An 18,055-nucleotide genomic window follows, 5' to 3' on the forward strand; every position below is an offset into this window, starting at 1 on the left:
TATGTAAGAATATTACCCTCAGAAGCACTTTTTTTCTTTTCTTTTTTCTATTCAGGATGTGTGTTCTATTAAAAAAAACACACAAGACTACAGTGTCATTTTACCATCTCTTACTGCCTTGAATGAAGAGCACACGGCAGCATGGGTACACCTGGACCCCTTCAAATGGGCTACATTTGCCGTTTCAATGTTGACAAAAGTTTCCAAATATACTGGCATATATTCCAGTGGAAATTTCTTGGGTTTAAAAATTAATAAAATTTAAAAAAAGAAAAAGAAAAAGACTCCATTGTATTCTTTCTTTAAAAACTTTGCATAAATGTGTTTTTTTGAAGTTCTGACTGGGTTGGCTCCAGCTTTCTGAGAGGGGAGCTGAGCTCAGTGACTGAAAAGTGTTTGCAGGTGATCACTTGCTTAGAGCACTGAATCACTCTCCCTCCTTCTCCCCACCTCTACAGACCAGCATTACACACAAAGGTTTAATTGGCTTTGATTAGACCAAGCCAAATTAGCATGGCATTTGGTCATCCGAGCACCTTCTCCCCACAAAATTTGCTTAACACTTAGACTGTTTAACTGTACAGTGGGGGTGTGGTCAGAGTGCTCTGGCAGTGCCATAATCTGTTTTACTCCCTGATCTCTGTTAAAGAAAGCAAAAACAGGTTGTGTTTTTAAGTGTAGGCTCATTCCAGTGTAATGCAGAAATTGCACAGACTAAAACAGCTGGCTAAGACTCCACTTTTGCTAGCATGAAGCGAAGGCTCCAGAACATTATTCTACAGAGTTCCTTTATCGGGACCAAGAAGTATTTCCATCAGTAAAATGTTGGGCTGCAAAGACCTCTTCAACAGCACAAAAGGCTGCTTGCTGTCTTCAAACCAATGCAAAAAATAAAAAAAAAAAAAAATAAATCAACAGCTCTGAAAATCATGATTCTGTTCCCTTTCGTAGCCCTCCTTCCGTTTATAAGAGGACTTGTCTCACCCCAAAAAAAAGTCTAGGGAAAAAGGACTGCACAAGTGTGTATCCCTGATTCTTTCATTAGAGGTACTAATGTAATTAGCCAAGGACAATTTGCCAGCAGTAAACTAGTTATACCAACTAGTGTCTTTATATGGTAATTAAAAGGACAATAAAACTAAATCGTAAGAACAGAGCCTCTGGCTATTAAAGCCTTGGACTATTAAAAATTCCTACATAGAACAGAGGAAGAACAAACACTCACCCTTTTTTGTTGAAAGAAGTACTGTCTTAGTAGTCGCACGTGACCAGACAGCAATAGTGTTTGCCGACGGTAAACCATTTTGAAAGACAAACTAGCTCGACTCTCTTACTGCTAAACGTAGAGGAACAGACATGTTAGTCGTAGCTCCACCTCACAGGAGGCTCATGTGACTTTCCTGGTGAAGGAGCAATTCATATATACCTTAAATAATTGCCAAGACTTCTGCTGAACCAAGATCTCAGTTTTTAACAGGACCCTAGCTAGTTTCTCCTCTGTGCCCAGAGTATATTTCAAACATACAACAAAGGCAGGAAAAGAAAAAGATCAGAAACAGCAGAAATCTTGATCTGAAAAGGGCTTTGAATTGAAAGGGAGTTCTACTCCACGGAATTTAGTTACTGGACAAAACTAGCAATCAGAACCACCTTCTGATTCTTGTCACAAAAGCTTTCTAAGTTTCTCAGAAGACAGAATCAGATCCATACCACCATCAACAGAAGTGCAGGTAGCTAACATCTTTTCTCAATTACAAATTTGGCAATATTTCATTACTCATCTTCAAAGCATGAAGCCAATGTTTTAAGCAATTGTGTTTCCCTTCAACGATTACAAGAGTACAATACACTTGTTCTGTTGTATGAAGTAAGAGTGCAAGTGCAGCCCTGGAGCCTAAGGGCATCGGCCAAAGGGTTGTAGGCAAAGTCTCATCAGTCAGCTACAAAAGACTAGCTCCTTACCCAGAACCCATGTACCTGAAAGCTCCTCTGCTTTTCTGAGAACCTGAAAGTGGCATAGTAAGAAGTCATTAAGAGATTAATTCTGTCAGTCTTGCCTAACACGCAGTTCATCCATGGTAACTCCTAAGTAATCATCTTTTATTGTATGAAAATAATGTTTTCTTGGCAAAATAAGAAATTGCAAGGGATTGTGTGTTCAAAATCATGATTTATTGATGTGTTTTTAATCGTGTAGCTTCTTGCAAAGATACACTTTATAAATTATGGAACAAGAATAGTTCTTTCCGCAGCTCTTTCAGACTTCAGTCCTCAAGTCCAGGTCCGTATTTCGAAATGAGATGTTCAAAGGCAAATTATGCAAAATGGCTTTAAAAAACTACACTAAAAAGCTTCAGCTCTTTCAGAACCCGAGATACATATGGTAAGCTGTATTACAGTGTCTGCACTACACCCCCAAGCAATATATGCAGGAGAAGCAGCATACGGTACCTGCACCAATCTCAAGGTACACTTCATGATTAGCAGTACACAGCACCTGAACATCTACAGCAGCCTCACAATTTATCTTAGTACAACAAATGCTCAAAGGATTTACAGCATCTGTAGCGAGGTTAGATGAAGGGTTATAGCACATTACAAACACGTTTAAGTGAGGCCTGCTTACCCGTGCAGTCAGACCTTGCCGACGCAGAAGCAGTACACACACAAGCATTTCACCACCGCACTGTGACACTTCCCAAGCAGAGCCGCGCACCCTGCCAGCTCGGCCTACAGTACAAGAGGACAGCTCGCTGCCCGCATCCTCCTCCCTTTTAGGTCCATCCTGTTGAGAAGGCAGGCTCCACTGAACTTGTGTAAAGCTCAAGTTACGTTTAAGACCAGCTGGAATCACTGCATTGGTGGGGATGTACCTCTGCATTTAAACATTATATTCGTGACTGCTTGCCCTGGATTGTTTTTTCCTTAAGGTTGATGTCGATATAATGCCAGATCTTGAAGGCAAACAAAATAAATTTAATTTAAAGAAAACATTTATTTGAAGTTCTTTTAAGTCACACAGCTTAACAAATATAAAACAGCTTCCTCCCCTTCACATGTCAAGCCTTCACCAGAGACCACAAGCACTGTCCTGTGGACAATGAGATTTTTCTATAACAATTCCTTTTGGACAAACCAGTGTCTGGGCAGATGAAGACTCACATTTTAAGCAGACTGATTTATAAAATCTGTTTAAAAAAAATAAAAACTTTGTTATCAAATTCTTGTCACAACATAAAGGTGTTTAAGCTTGATCTCAAAACGAATCCCCAGCCATAATCAAATGGAACATACTGCCTTCAGAAAAAAAGAAACAGAAAAAACTACCAACCCCAGAATTTTAAAATGCTCCAAATATATACACATTTATAACTTAAGTGCTCATTAGCTACAACCTTTTATTCATGCAAGAGTTGTGAGAGGAAAAGGTGTTTCTTAGAGCGGCTTTTCTGAGAATGCAGTAAAACTCTTCACTCGTGCAAAGAACAGCGGGGTGTACATCTTGTCAATGTCAAAAGTAGTAACTGCTGTCTCACCAGTCGATCTGCAAAGAGCATTAGAGAAGTTAAATCAGACCCAAGTTGCCATTTAACTCCCTCAATTATGCAGTCAAGTTCCACAGTACAGCACGTGCAAACTACAGCTGGAATGCACGTATCTTTCACACCGCCTTGTTCTGAAAGCACGTGAATGTTGGCTAGGCCACACCATGCAGAACACTTTGCACGGCTGGATTCTGTGGTCTGCAAGCACCAGTGCCCACACAGTGGGTGCAGGGACCCTCACATAGTGGTGTTTATAGCTTGCACGGTCACAGAGGAACAGAGATAGGCCTTAATGAATATAGGCTTTCCACACACTTTTATTGGCATCACAATGAAGTCATTTGAACACTGTGTATGGATCCTTTAAATGGTTACAGTGCTGCAACTCAGCTACTCAGTGCACTTACCATACCACTAAAAAAAGTTATTCAGATCTTGGGATTTCTTAAAGTTCACTACAATACATCAAATCAGGACCAGCTACTGTTTCCAGGACATTTTGTTAGAGCCTCATCAGTCTCAGAGCCTACACATTTCCTGAACCTAAGTTCTGGACAAATCCACATCACATGTGTTTCTACAATTAAGTATCCTTCTTTGATCTCACTCTGCATTTACTTACTTGTAAGTTATGTGACAAGAATGATGTATCCAAACCAGTTTGTTGAACCTCTGGCGCCCACTGGAGCACAACTGCAGCCCTACATGAAAACTGTGATCTGTTTCTTGTACAGGAACACGACGGAAGTACCTGTATTTGTGGTAGTCAATTGGTTTCTGTGCAAAGAAAAAAGGTTTTGAATTTAGATGGTGATTATAGAAGTTTTCACAGGAAAATAAGAATGGAAGACACCACCCAAACTACATAAACTCGCTGTAGAGTAAGGTAACACTACTAACTCATTTCTTTTCATTTAATGCTGTGCAACATCTACATGCATGGTCAAAAACTGATCTCAGAAATGACCTCTTTCCACCCTTCCCTCCTGTTTGTTACAAACTACCTGACAGCACCTCACATGGCAATTCAGCCTAAAGGGGAGAACCACTGCTCAACTGTGAACCAAATATTTATCTGTCTTAATCAGGATTACTACAGATTCCAGGAAAAAAAGATAGTTCATCACATTTATGTATTTATGTTAAACATTTTAAAACATTCATTTTTCAGTCCTCTGGTGTAATACAAATCTTCGGGAGCCTTAAAATATTCAGTCTGAGACTTATTAAAAAGCCCTCTCCTTAAATTACTTTTTTCTATTCCGTGTTCTACGAACCTCTTCCTTTTTCTTCATTATTACAGCAAATACTTTGGTTTGATTGTCCGTTTCCTGGGAAAGACGATAATGGCCAAGTAAGATTGCATCCGTTCTGGAAGGTTAAGAGAAGTATAGCGTCAAGGGCAAAGAAGTTCGTTGTCCCAAAAGAGTTTTCTACAAATGTCAGTAATGAAAAGACAACTATGTATCATAATCCAGGAGACCTATTTTTATTTGTATTTGGTAAATACCAGGCTCATTTATAGTATGAAATCAAGAAATCATTTTTGGAAGGCTGCATTAATTTTCCCAGATAGAACTGATTAACTTATTGTTACTGTCCTGTCCAGCCTACTGCTAAGTATTTTCAGGTTTCTGGTGAACAGCTCAAGCCTGTTGTGAAGTCCCAAATGATTTTCTGTATTTTTAGTAAGTTCATACAAATATCAAAAAGAAATCAGGCAATAATTTACACAAGTCCCACCAAAAACTTCACTGTCCTTCACAAACACAATCAAGAAAGGGGAGAAAGCAGTTGTTCTCAGTAGTTTTTGTACAACATTACATTTTTACCCTCGTTTTGCTAAGCCCAGATATGGAATTGGACACAAAAGTAAGTAGAAATTGCCAGGGAGAAGCAATAGGGAAATTGTACAGCTAAGTATTTTCTTTCACTAACCTTGTATTTTTAGTCCGTAAGCGAGGAACGATGGATTGAGGATCTTCAGGAGTTGTTAGCATCATAACTTGACCATCTGGAAAGAATCTCAAATACCTGCAAAAATATAAATTACACAATATAAACATAGATTTATTTATTTATTAAATCACTGGATGTTTCACAGAAGGAGATAGCAGAAAAAAAGATCAAAACCCAAAAGGCAGTTTTGAAGATTAAAAGACCAAGTTATGAGGAGTTATGAAGAAGGACAGCAATTTGGGAGCTTCGCCAGCTCTCATTAAAGCAAGGAGGCTATCCTGGAGTCAAAACTGACCTCAAGAAAGTTTTCTCCATTCCCAGCACCCACTGGGAGAAATGCAATAAAATCTTAAGTACAGTGTTAGTATGGAATGGACAATGTCATATGGTCTTTTTCAGGATCTGGGATCTGATTAATTTTTACACTACCCAGATACCATCTTGATGTTTGAGAGACTCTATTAATAGCCATGAGATTCAACAACTTCTATTAAGTTTCCAGCCTCGGAAGAGACAGTGGAGTGGAACAAACTTAGTGAACAGCAGAATGAAGGACAAAAGTAAAATAGCCCGAAGAAACCAATAGCAAGGTATTTACAGTCAGCTGAGAAAGCTCAGCCTCTGGATTACTTAAAACTGGTTACAAATGAGTTAAAAAAACAGCTCTCGTATAATCACTTGTTTTCCCTTTGCTAAAAGCTGATATTTCATTTCTGATATTATATCAGAAATGTAAAACAGAAGTGATTTGGGGAATGAAATTTGTGTATTAGTGTTATAACTGTTGAACTTCTATCCACATGAAACAGCATAACCAAACATGAAATGTGTTTCTAAGCCCGCCTCTGATTATTGTAACAGGCACTATTTCTTAACACCTGTTCTCAAAAAAATATATATAGCCTTGCACACAGTAAGAGCTCCACTGCGTTTTACAGGGTGATTACTGTTTGAGATATCAAGGGCTGGATCTAAAGAACTTAAGAGAGAGAAACATTTCACTCACTCATTGTACTACAGTTCTACCTGTAATATTCCACTTGGTGCCATGCTCTATAGAAACCATCAAGAGATTGTTCTCCTTGGCGTATGTACGTTGTCTTGCTGATGTACACACCTACAGGAATGAAGGAAATAAGAATATGAACGAAAATGAAATGCATAAAATACTTAAGATTAAAAATGGTAACCCAAAACTTTTGAGTTTTTGTTACTTAAATACATGGAAGTTTTTTGTTTGTCCCGTACACCCTCCCCTTATTTTTACAGATATTCTACTGATTTCGTACGATTTCTGTGGGATTTCGTACATATTCGTACAGATCCTTGGCCCACAGAATCACAGAATGGTTGAGGTTGGAAGGGAGCTCTGGAGGGCACCTGCTCCAAACCCTCTGCTCAAGCAAAACCACCCAGAGCTGGTTGCCCAGGACCACGTCCAGGTGGTCCCAACAAATTCAGATCAGGTCTAAGAATGTCAAACACAAACCCCATCCGATTGTTCTTGTCATGGTTACATGCAGTAACAAAAATCTGTTTCCCAAAGTACACCTCACCATCAAATCGAACGCGAGGCCTTTCCAAAAACATTTCCCTCCAAGAGGAATACGGAACAAGCTTATTGCAACTCCTGCCCCACACTTTCAAACAGACTTGGTGCCAGATTTCAGGATCTCTAGTAAAAATAAGAAAAAAGTAAAACTTTTAACTCAAAACTTTCCTGCAAACTTTATCTTTTATGTATCATAGCAACAAATGCCTTTAATTTGGTTTGAATGCAACTGAAATAAACTTTCTTGAGTTACTGTGGCTCATAGAGTACCATAATTTAACATCGTTCATTCCCTTAATTCTGGAGCATTTGAAAACCATTTCCTTTTCCTCGAGAAACCCAAGAACACAATGTAATTTTCAGCCAAGTACAGAAGAGCACTTCAGCAGTCTGGCACTCCTCTGTGTGGCCACGAGGATAATGACAAAACATACATTCTGGAGACCCTGCAACTCTGACTTTCAAACAAGGCAGAAGAAATAATACTTTCAGCAACTTTTATTACAATTTAGTCATCTAACATACCAACCAGTGGCATACTCAAAAGCTGATTAACTGTGAGGAGCATAACACAGTACTTGCCATGGGAAGAAAATGCAGGACATGGTCCTACATGTAAGATTTAGTGGGCTGCATGAAAAACAAACCAATGAAAGAAAACAAAAAACCTGACCCCTTCTATATTGACAATTTTGTTCTATGAATTTGTCATCCACCTCTACATACTGTTTATGCATGCTTGCGCATAAAACACCTTTTTTCTTCCTTAGAGCAGAGAGAAGCTTTACTCTAGATAAATTATCTACAATACCTGGCACAAATGTAAAATCCTCGGCAAACAAGAGATAATTGCTCTAATGATCTTAGGTCCAAGTCACTCGAAACCACCCATCGGAAGATGTACATTAGTACTTCCAAAGGCAACGCTGCGAGTAGAAAACAATTTCTTGTTAGATGGTAATGTGTAAATCAATAGTTTGTCTGTATTTCAGTTACTGACATTCTGACTTTCCACAAAAAAAAAAAATAAAAATCTGTTTTTCCACACTGCAGCCAGATACCAGGGAGGCTACCAAGAACAGCCTCCTTTAATAAGGAAGTTACAATATATTAGAAAAAAAGTAACAAAATGGGAAAAAAAAAATCAAAAGTTAAGACTCAATTGCATTATGTTAAAACAACAGGATGTAGTGTTAGACTACAAATACAAGTACCTGTAAGGTACCGAATTCCACATCTACATTCCACATTCAGTGTTTATAAAGCTGCTTTCTTATTCCAACTGATCTAAAGTGTAACATTACCTCAAAGCATACTGCTTTGGCAAGACAAGATCAGATCACGTTCCATATTGGATAAGACATCCTAAGAACAATGCATCCACTACAAAATTGGTGTCAAGTCACTCTGTATTTTGTGATACAAGTCCAGTGACGTTATGAAAATGTTATCACATTATAAAACGTTATCACAGAGCATTGTTTAAAAATGTCTTCTAATGTACTACAAGATAATGACAGAATCCTCATCAGAGCTCCACAAGATCATATGAGAGTTTTCCTAGCATTAGAAATTTGTGAGAATGTCCTGAGAATTTTGGTTTCATTTCCTTCTTATAACATTCTGCCTCCCTGTGTTTTCTGTTTCAGTTGTAAATAATCTTGTTTACTGATCTTCTATTATTAGGGATCGCATTTCATTTATTTTCAACAAGTGCTGCTTTCTGGGGCCTACATGACCTGTAGCACCACATCCACAAAAGACTCAAGGACTTTCCTCAGTGTAACAGCTAACAGCTTTGAGCGAAATTCAAGAGAAAATAGCTGAGGCATAAAGGCACATTAAACAGTAACTACCTGTAAATACCATGGCAAAGATTGCAGTTTACTAGATTTTTGGCTTTTAGTGTAAAATCAAGCTTCTTAAAAAAAAATGTTGCTGCACTCCCACAAGTGATAACTGATAGAGAATCAGGATAGAGAATCAGATAAAAAACAGGAAATACAGAAATACACATCCTTTCACAGAACAACACCTCTCTTACTTAAGAATTGTAATAGATATGTGTAAACAAAAAGTAAGGACAACACAAACCATAAAAAATACATTAAAAAACATACATACATTAGAAATACAAAAATACATTAAAAAGGTTGTAGGTTTAAGGCAAACCCATCCATGAAAAAGTTAGATATAACTAATAAAGTAAATAAAGAGATATTGCGTACATTTCTGTAAAGTTAGCTTTAGAATGGAAAAGGTTTTAATAAAGTGGGAGTGAAGCATTAATAAAAATTCTTCCCCTGAACTCCTGAAGTCCACCTTAACTCATACCTGAGATATGGGTCTGATTAACATCAAGCTCAGGCTGACAAAGTTTGACGGAAGAGTCCTGAAGAGTTAACTGTTGCTGGAAATCTGACAGGAGATCTGCCATTTTGCCATCCTCTTCGTTATCCTCAACACTAGAAAGAGAGAATACCAAAACTTTGATATCGGACATAACAACAGGTGTCCTTATCTTTGCACCAATTTGCTGGATCATATTTAAGTTGTATGTCGCAATACGATCCTTTAACAGGCTCATGCTTGCTCGCACAAAGTAACCACAAACTACACAACTCTCCATCTCATCACAAAATACTTTCCTTCTCCTGTATCGGGATACAAAGTTGCTGAATGATCTTATAGTCACTTTTTAGTATCATTTAATTCTACTCCAGACAAGATTAATGGAATGAGCTGAGAATAAAGAGCCCAGTCAGCAACTAGCAGACCTATCAAAGGGTTTTAAAACATATAGAGAGGGGAATTATGTTTGGGCCTGTCGTGACTAAAACCGTAGCAAGGTGTTATACTGAACAAACCTTCCTTTATTTTGATGACTACAATGGAAAGCCCTAGTACCTACAGGACACACTGTAAATTGTTTTACTCAGATTTCAATACTCCTATGCACTTCATTAGTAAATTTTCACACTTACCACCTCTTTCCAACTCCGTCACCATCTGGGGACCGTGTATAGGTGATCCTAAACTCTATGTCAGGTACAAGCTGCATGGCTAGACGATAAAACTTGATGGCTGAAAACAAAAGGTGTAATGTTTAAATGTGTCTGATGCCTATATTAGCTTACCAAAGCAAACATTTCTTTTCAGAGAGATGACTTTGACTAAAAGTATTAAAAAACGCAGAAAATTCTTTGCATAGTAAATCCTGCTTAATCTAAACTGATTAGGTATAAATTCATTACAGAAAAAAGACAAATCAAACGCTGTCAAAACAAAAAACTTCATATACTCTTCCATAATAACGATTTCTCACATTTCAGCCTTTGCAGATTTGCCTTAACCACTAAAAAAAATAATCAGTCATGGAGTACCAAATTTTACAGTACATGCTGTAAGTCCTCATTTTGTTTGTTGCATAGGACTTAAAGTTTTTCCAACAAGCCATAAAGCTTTTAAGCATTGATGTCATAAATAACCAAAAAAAACCCACAAATTTTAACATAAATTTTATCATAAAACCTAATAAATAAATTTTAACATAATAACTAAATTTTAACATAAAACCTAATTTGAAAGAAGATGTAGGTATACCTTAAATTCCCAATATAGTACAGGCAAATATTCAGACATACATGACATTATATAGGTGAAATCTCACAAAATATTGTTGTATGTTTAAAAAACGTCAACAAGAGACACAAAAGAAATACATTTTACCATGGAAGCTACAGAAGGCACAGGAGCAAGCCACTCAAAACTCTGAGGATGAGGAACCTGACTGGTTTGAAAGCAGCCTTTTCAAAAAGCAAACAAAAGACTACGGGATGTGAGAGAACTGACAGCTGGGGCTTCATCCAGCACTCAGGAGAAAGTACTTCTGTCTTTAACACTCCAAAGATGCTACAAGCACTGAGTAGAGAAAGAGGCAAAGGAAAAACACCCTCTGTGAAAGAACTGTTACTTAAGCTGCAGCATGGCTTTCTTCTGAGTTAACTCTGTGTATCCTTCTGAAGGCAATGGGTTCATTGTACATGCATACGTGATCTTAACACCAGTATTAAAAAAGACTGTGTTTATATGCCTCTTTACATCCCCACAGGAGTACTCCCATGTGATGATATTAAGGCCATTCTCCATCAGTTTGGACCTTTAAAAAAGAACCAGACCAAACCATTGGTGAGTTTGGAGCTCAGAACTTGTTACACTAATGAGTCTGAGAAGCCTGAGTTTGGGGTAAGTGTTCGTGTTCCCTTGAGTACTTGTCAGTGCTGCTGACTGACAGCTAGTATCCTGTGGCTGGGGAGGATAAGGAATAGCAGCAGCCTCAGCTGAACAGATCATTCTTAGCTTTAGCATTTAGACTCCAAGCTAGGCTTGTACTGTACTTGAGCACGAAGAAGCTGCCTCACATAACTGCCTCACAAACGTCAGGTATCAGCAGACATCAGAAGCAGGCTTAAAATGTCACTTGGATTCTGGAGAACTGGGCCAGGTCAGCAGATAAAAAGTGTGGTCTGAAAACAACTGTCCCAACACATGCTCAGTAATTTATCTGTCTGGTGTAGGACCTTGTTTCTGAGGTCTCATATGGATGTACGTGTAGAAACAGTCCTCCCAAACAACTGCTACACGTATCGAGGCCCTGCTTCTCATGATATGGCTGAGCATCACTTGCTGGTGGGAAGTGGAGAATAATTGTTTTCTCCTTTTGATTCTGCGTGCCTTTTTTTTTCTTCCCTTTAAGCTAATGCTAATACTTTTATATTTCAAAATATGCTCATGTTTTGTCCACAATCTAGAAATCATTTCCTTGATTCTTTCAAGCTTAGATCCGTGATATAACGGTTCCTTTTACAGCAAGGTTGTTTGCTTATCCAAATAATTCTCAAATTACTGTTAGCCTTCAGTTTAAGTTCACTGTACTGTCATCATGCACTCTTTCTCATAAATTAGTAGGTTAAATTATTCTGTAGCAAGGGCACTCACTACAGACTTCCTACTACCTTCATAAAGGGCCCCGTTTTGTTCTTCTTCTACCGCCTTCAGGAAAAGTTCTTTTGCCTGCAGAATAAATTACACAGAACACTTAAGTTGGTTGTAAATACAAGAGCAATGCAATTTGATTTAAAATTATTTTTCATCTTAGCTACTATACTCTACAAAGGAGTAGAAAATAACTCTATGCTTAAAATGATAGAGCATATTCATAAGCGACATGCCAGAACTGAAATTCCCAAACAACAATCTCTCCAAGTTCTTTAAGAAAAGATTTAAACAAGGTTTGTTTTTTTTTTTTTTTAAAAAAAAAAGGAAAAAAAAGTCCCACCAGCCTGGACCTGGATCACAGCATGGTGCTGGAAGTGTAAGAAGTGAAGAAAGTTAACAAAACTATTCTGACTGGATCACAATCCTCCCACCGTGACCCACTTTTTGCAGGGTTATATAAATTCTTTTCAGTACTTGGACTCCTTTAGAACAGCAGCTGGACTTGCAGCTATGACAATGCTTTGCAAAGCTTTGTAGCTTTACAAAACCAGATAGCTATCCATTCCAAAAGGAGCTGGCGAGATGGAAAAGAACCAAAAAATAGCCTAAGCCCCATCCTAGGAAATAAAAGACACTGATTATTGAAGTAGTATTGAAATACTTAGGAGAAAATTCAATGCTATACTTGGGACAGAAAATAACAACAGAATCACACATTTATTTTTGTACCTTTTCCTCTTTTGCTATCTCCTGTTTCCCTCTGGTATCTGCAGACTTTACTCCGGGTCCTCTTGGCGATGCTCTGCATGGCGGAGTTTCCAACCCACTAGAACTCACACCTGGGGCAAGCTCAAACATCCACTGAGCTCTGAACATCTGGAGCTCTGCCTAAAACATCCAATTAATTCCGACTTAGTATCACATATTCAGACAGCACGTCTTCTAAGCAGAGATTATACAGTACTAACACACAAAAGAATTCCAAATTATGCATTACGCTTCCAAGTCTTAAAAGGTTTCAGTGAGTTCAGGCATGGAGTTAGCAATTGTTTTATAGTAAAATTGTTAAAAAGTGCACGTGCATTTGTTCAACGTCATTCAATAACACAATTGCCTTTATCTGGACTGTCTGCCTCAGAAGAAAAACTGGGATGTTCCAAGAAGTGCTGTTAGTAGCATGGTTATGACCTAAAACTCCACAGGAAATATGCTTTTGAGAGATATCATGCATTCTTATTCACACAGAACCATCTTAAGCATGAACTAATTCTTGAAATGAAAATGTAGAAAAGCTCATTTTTGTACATAAGCATACTAAGCTTTATGACAATCAAGGCTGTCATTTAGATAAAACACATCTGAGGCCTTACATTCCTTTCTGTTTTAAGAACGAAAGCATTATGCTTTGTGAAACAAGACAAGTTACTCTTGCCATGCATTTTTTTCAACATCTTTGAAGTTACACTTTAAGTGTTTCTAGCAGTTGTCAAGACTGCTAGGGAGCACCAACACAAAAAAAACAGCAAATGCAAGAAAACATGGTTTTCTATCAGACTGCTTTTATCAACTTTTGCTCCAGCAGAAAGCGTCACATTACGCCTGAGCTTAACCCATACAGAAATTGCTGTCTGATTTCTACAGATTTTCAAAGAAATTCCAGATCTGCCACAAACTTCCATCTGTATAGATACCTGATGGCTGACTAACATCTGGAACACAATGCAAAATTTCACTTTTGGAGGGGCAGGGACATTAAGCACATGTCATATCAACAAATATGTGATACCTAGATGAGTATACAGTGCAGCTGAAATCACAGCAGCGATTAAACAAAACGTTAGCATATACAACATACCTGAAGATTTGCTTCACCAGATCTTTCGTTGTCATCAGTTCTTACCAAGTCAGAGTGACAATCTTCTTCAGCTTCTGCCTAGTAGAGAGTAGTCAGATGTGATTACAGAGTGCAGGTCCCCACAGAACTTTCATAGCACACAACTATCATGGATACACATTTAAAAAAAAAAAAAGACACTCTTCCCACATCTTACCTGTCCATTCCCACTGATCAATCTTAATTGACAAGAAAAATTAATCTTAAATTAACCAGCATTGTTTGCACTTTAACCCATAGAAGATGTTTCTTGCCCTTCAGTGCTATCGATCCATCACAGGCTAGGTATGCATCACTTGAAGGCTCACATACACCAGCACACTGCCACAATACCCAAATAAAAACACTCAGTGTCCACATCAAAACACAGACCCAAAACTTCATTAAACTGAGGTGTAATTCATAGTGATTATTTTCTGATTTCCCCTATCTTTTCATTGTAAAGATAACCAATAGTTTGGATTTGTTTAATACTTAGGAAAGCATGAAAAGACAAGTTCTTAGAGTAACAATAACTACTTTATGAAACTATGGGACAAGAAGGGCAATCTCAAAAACTTACATATTAAAATATGAAGTACCCGCCCTACTGAAAAAGGAGTTAAGAAGCTAGCATGAGAGCTTGATGGCTGGTTTTATTTACAATACTGCTGAGAGATAAGTTAAACAAATAAGACAAAGCTTTTACTGAACTTAACAAGGCCCAACATACCAGTTAGACAGCTAGCTTAAGACCAGAGCTTAAAAACACCCCTCCTTAAAAAAAAAAAGGGGGGGGGCTTCCCCCATCCTGCTTCAAAAAGGGAAATTTCTCATTGCTAAAATACGTTACGACTGTATGGAATCTATGCTAAAATAAAACAAATTCCAAATCACTGACAAGCCACCACAATAACAGCAGCAAGATGCCAGTAAAGAAAAAATCTATAAAGACTGAGACATCTGTTTAAAGTTCTTGCTGCTTCTGAGACATCCCAGTTTTTCTATGATTCTGTGCTGAAATTCACATCTAGCTCTGCAAGTATGTCACACTAAGTGAGATTACGAAGGCAAACCTGGCATTAAGATTACCAGCACCACTTATAGAAGCTTTGCATCCCTCTCCTTCCTCCTGCAGATAGCCCTCACAAACTTAAAATGACATCCTGTAAACTTCCTAGTGAGAGTCTTTGGAGTTCTCATAATTAAATCCCTATCTCCTGCACAGTATCAGTGCAGATGTCAAAGCGTTTCTGCATTCAGAAAGTTTATAGAATTTATACAGCATCTGGAAGCTCACTATCAAGCAGAACGCTGGCAAACCTGACAGGCAAAAGTTTAATCTCTTAATGTCTTGGTGACAAGCACATCCCTGGAGTCCAGCTCACAGCACTTGTCCCTGGTTCCTTGAACTACCACAGACTTACTGGGCTGGCTTGTCATCTGTAGACATGCTTTCACTAATACACTGGTTGATTTATCTTTTACAATTCATAATGCAAACAGCATTGCTTGGTTAAAATAAACACTGTGTCTGCTTCTAGACTGATTCTGAAGGTTGTGTATTTTAAATTTCTCAGAGGAGGAAGCAGGTAAGCCAGAACGTGCCAAAGCCTTAAATCTGAGCAAAGAGTAAATAACTCAGAAACATCATTTTTTTCACTCCAGAATTTGGTTGCAGGCTGTTAACGTTGTGCAAGTTGCAGCAGACCTATCAGCAGAGTACTTCAGCACACAGGGACTACACCTACGCCGGGCAGAGCCAGGCAGGAACAAGCGAGCCCTGCCACAGATGTCTTGTATCTGTGTTCTTACGGCACGATGTTGGCACAAACAAGGCCCACCTCTGCCTGCACAGAGCGCAGAGCCACAAGGCTTCTGATCTGCAGCTGAGCTTTGTCCAGGCAGCTCTCAGGCTGGGCAGAAGAAGCCTGGTTTTATCTGCAAAATGCAGACTGGGAAAGTTATTTCTAACTAAATCAACTCATTATCTCCCTGCGCATAAAGGCACACCCATTAAAAGCTTTAAACTACTAAGTCTGCAAATAAGCTATTTTAAGCCAATAAGAGTCAGAATTATTTAGGTTTTAAAGTTGGTTCAAGTCTAGCTTGTTGCTCCCTTCCAACTCAGGGTACTTTATGATTCTGCCTACTGCTCAAAAACTTGGTTTCAGTAACTTCTCATGAGTCTTCATTTTCTTCCCCTTGCCTTTGTTTCAACTGCCCTACCTGCTCTTCATTTCCGAGTTAAAAGTCAGCCATGGTTCTGGACCAAGTGCTTCCAAAATACTGTTCAATGCTCCTTAAAACTTCAATCTGCTCTCAAACTCAAATTAAAAAATAAAAATACACCATACTACGGAGACCTACTCCAAATCCCAGCAGCTGTATAAAAAAAAAAAAAAAAAAAAAAAAGCATTACAGAAGTCTTTATAACCAAAGTTTGGCTCGCATCTTTACTTTTTCTGTGCTGAGTTCACGTCTGTTCTGCAGTCTCTCATCTGACAGGTTTGTCTTCTGGCAGCAGTGGCAGCATAAGCTACCCTCCAAATTTATCTGTAATGCAATTCTTCCACATTGCTGTTGCACAGCTAACTGGACTGGAAAACTGTTCTCTATTAGCAGCCTTTCTGCTCTTTATTTGATCAGTGAAATCCCCATGGTTTTGCTGGTACAAACACATGAACACACCAGTAGAGTAGGCATCACCACTGGCAGACAGCTCCTGAGATCGTACCCGGGGCAGGTTTTGACTTGTAAAAACTGGCTCCTTCCCTGCATTCTGGTAATACTTCAGCTGCAATTACAGCTTCTCAGGTTCACAGGATCCTGCACTGTTACTGCTTAGGAGTTTAAAGCAATCAGGGCTGTTTGTCTCTATGCTATTGGCCTTCCTGGTGCTACAAGTCAGCCGTCCTGTCCTACCTAACAGCGACTCTATCCTGCTTACAAAGTGAGCCATCCTCAGCGCAGGCTGAGCAGCTCGAGCAATTTTTCCGTGAGAAAAGTGGCAGCAAATCACCCAAAAGGTCAACAGGGAGACAGCAAGCACCAGAGCCAGCCTGTGACCTGCGGAAAGAAGCCTGCTGAGTCGATTTGATTCCGATCTGTTTGCAAAGCTTCGGAAAACATTTGCCAAATGCAAAAAACAGCTTATGTGTGTGTGGTTCAGCTTTTACTATTTTGCAATCAACAACTGTGTGGTGCTCTCCCCCGAGCACAACAGCCACCTCCTAGGGGGCTCGGCACCGCAGGTTAGCAAAATAAAGGTAGGAAAAAGAGTTCGAGGCCAGAGAGGGCTGGGAATTGGCGAATAAGCGGGGATGACACTGCAAAACCGCGACCGATGGCCAAGGCTCTTACTGAACTGTAGGGAAACGAGGAGTAGCTCACGGTTACGCCTATGTGCTTGGAGTGATGTTATGTCTGAAAATCGGTGTTTTAGCCAGGGCGGTGAGTTCTGAGGGATATAAAGGGCTCGGGTGTGCACTGACCCGGCGGTGCTGCCGGCAGACCGCCCTGACCCAGCCTCCTCGGACCCCAGACCCCCCGGGAGCGGGGTGCCGGCCCCCAAACCACCTCAGGGGCGCCGCCTGACGGGGCGCAGCCCCCGCTCCGCTCCGCTCTCCCCCGCCGCCGCCCGCCGCCCCCTCTCACCATGCTGCCGGCCCTCGGGCGGCTCCGTCCCGTGCCGGGGCTCCGTGCCCCCTTCCCCTCGTCCCGCCTGGTCCCCGCGGGGGGCACTTAGCAGAGTTCTCGGTCGGAGAAGCGCACCACGCAGCGGGAGTCGCGGCGGGCCCTGCGGACGGCAGCCATCTTGCCCGGCGGTGAGGGGCCGGCGGAGCGGCGGCGGCGGCGGGGAGACGCCGCCACACCACACCGACCCGACCCGCCCGCCACAGCGCCACAGCGCCGCCCGCCGCGCGGGCCGCTCTGAGGAGACCGCGCCGCCGCCGCGCTGGGGACTACGAGTCCCAGCGCGCACCGCGGCCCCGCCGCCCTGCTCCCGCACGGAGGGCCGCGCCGCGGAGCTTGCTGGGAAGTGAAGTCCACGCGGGGGCTCCGGCTCCGGCCAGCGCGGAGGCTGCTGGGAAGTGTAGTCCGGCGGCAGCGCCGCGTCCCCGCTGG

General features: G+C 40.3%; 1 protein-coding gene across 1 annotated transcript; it reads right to left on the minus strand.

Moving 5' to 3' along the window:
- Positions 1 to 2,150: 2,150 nt before the first annotated feature.
- Positions 2,151 to 17,817, minus strand: FBXO9 (F-box protein 9). The gene is made up of 13 exons (XM_032184869.1): positions 17,585 to 17,817; positions 13,910 to 13,987; positions 12,784 to 12,942; positions 12,072 to 12,129; positions 10,041 to 10,140; positions 9,391 to 9,521; positions 7,868 to 7,982; positions 7,061 to 7,179; positions 6,531 to 6,621; positions 5,484 to 5,579; positions 4,823 to 4,916; positions 4,168 to 4,322; positions 2,151 to 3,544 (listed from the first exon to the last, which is right to left on the minus strand). Exons 1-13 carry the CDS (start codon positions 17,585 to 17,587, stop codon positions 3,436 to 3,438), a joined length of 1,308 nt encoding a protein of 435 aa, XP_032040760.1. The 5' UTR covers positions 17,588 to 17,817; the 3' UTR covers positions 2,151 to 3,435.
- Between the last annotated feature and the right edge of the window lie 238 nt (positions 17,818 to 18,055).

Source organism: Aythya fuligula, chromosome 3, assembly GCF_009819795.1.
Source record: "Aythya fuligula isolate bAytFul2 chromosome 3, bAytFul2.pri, whole genome shotgun sequence".
In the NCBI taxonomy this organism is placed as follows: Eukaryota; Metazoa; Chordata; class Aves; order Anseriformes; family Anatidae; genus Aythya; species Aythya fuligula.

Coding starts and splice junctions, on each gene's coding strand:
- FBXO9 (XM_032184869.1), bottom strand. Junction 7,180..7,867: donor GGATTTTACATTTGTGCCAG/GTATTGTAGATA, acceptor TATTTTTACTAG/AGATCCTGAAATCTGGCACC. Junction 3,545..4,167: donor TCTTGTCACATAACTTACAA/GTAAGTAAATGC, acceptor TGCTCTTTGCAG/ATCGACTGGTGAGACAGCAG.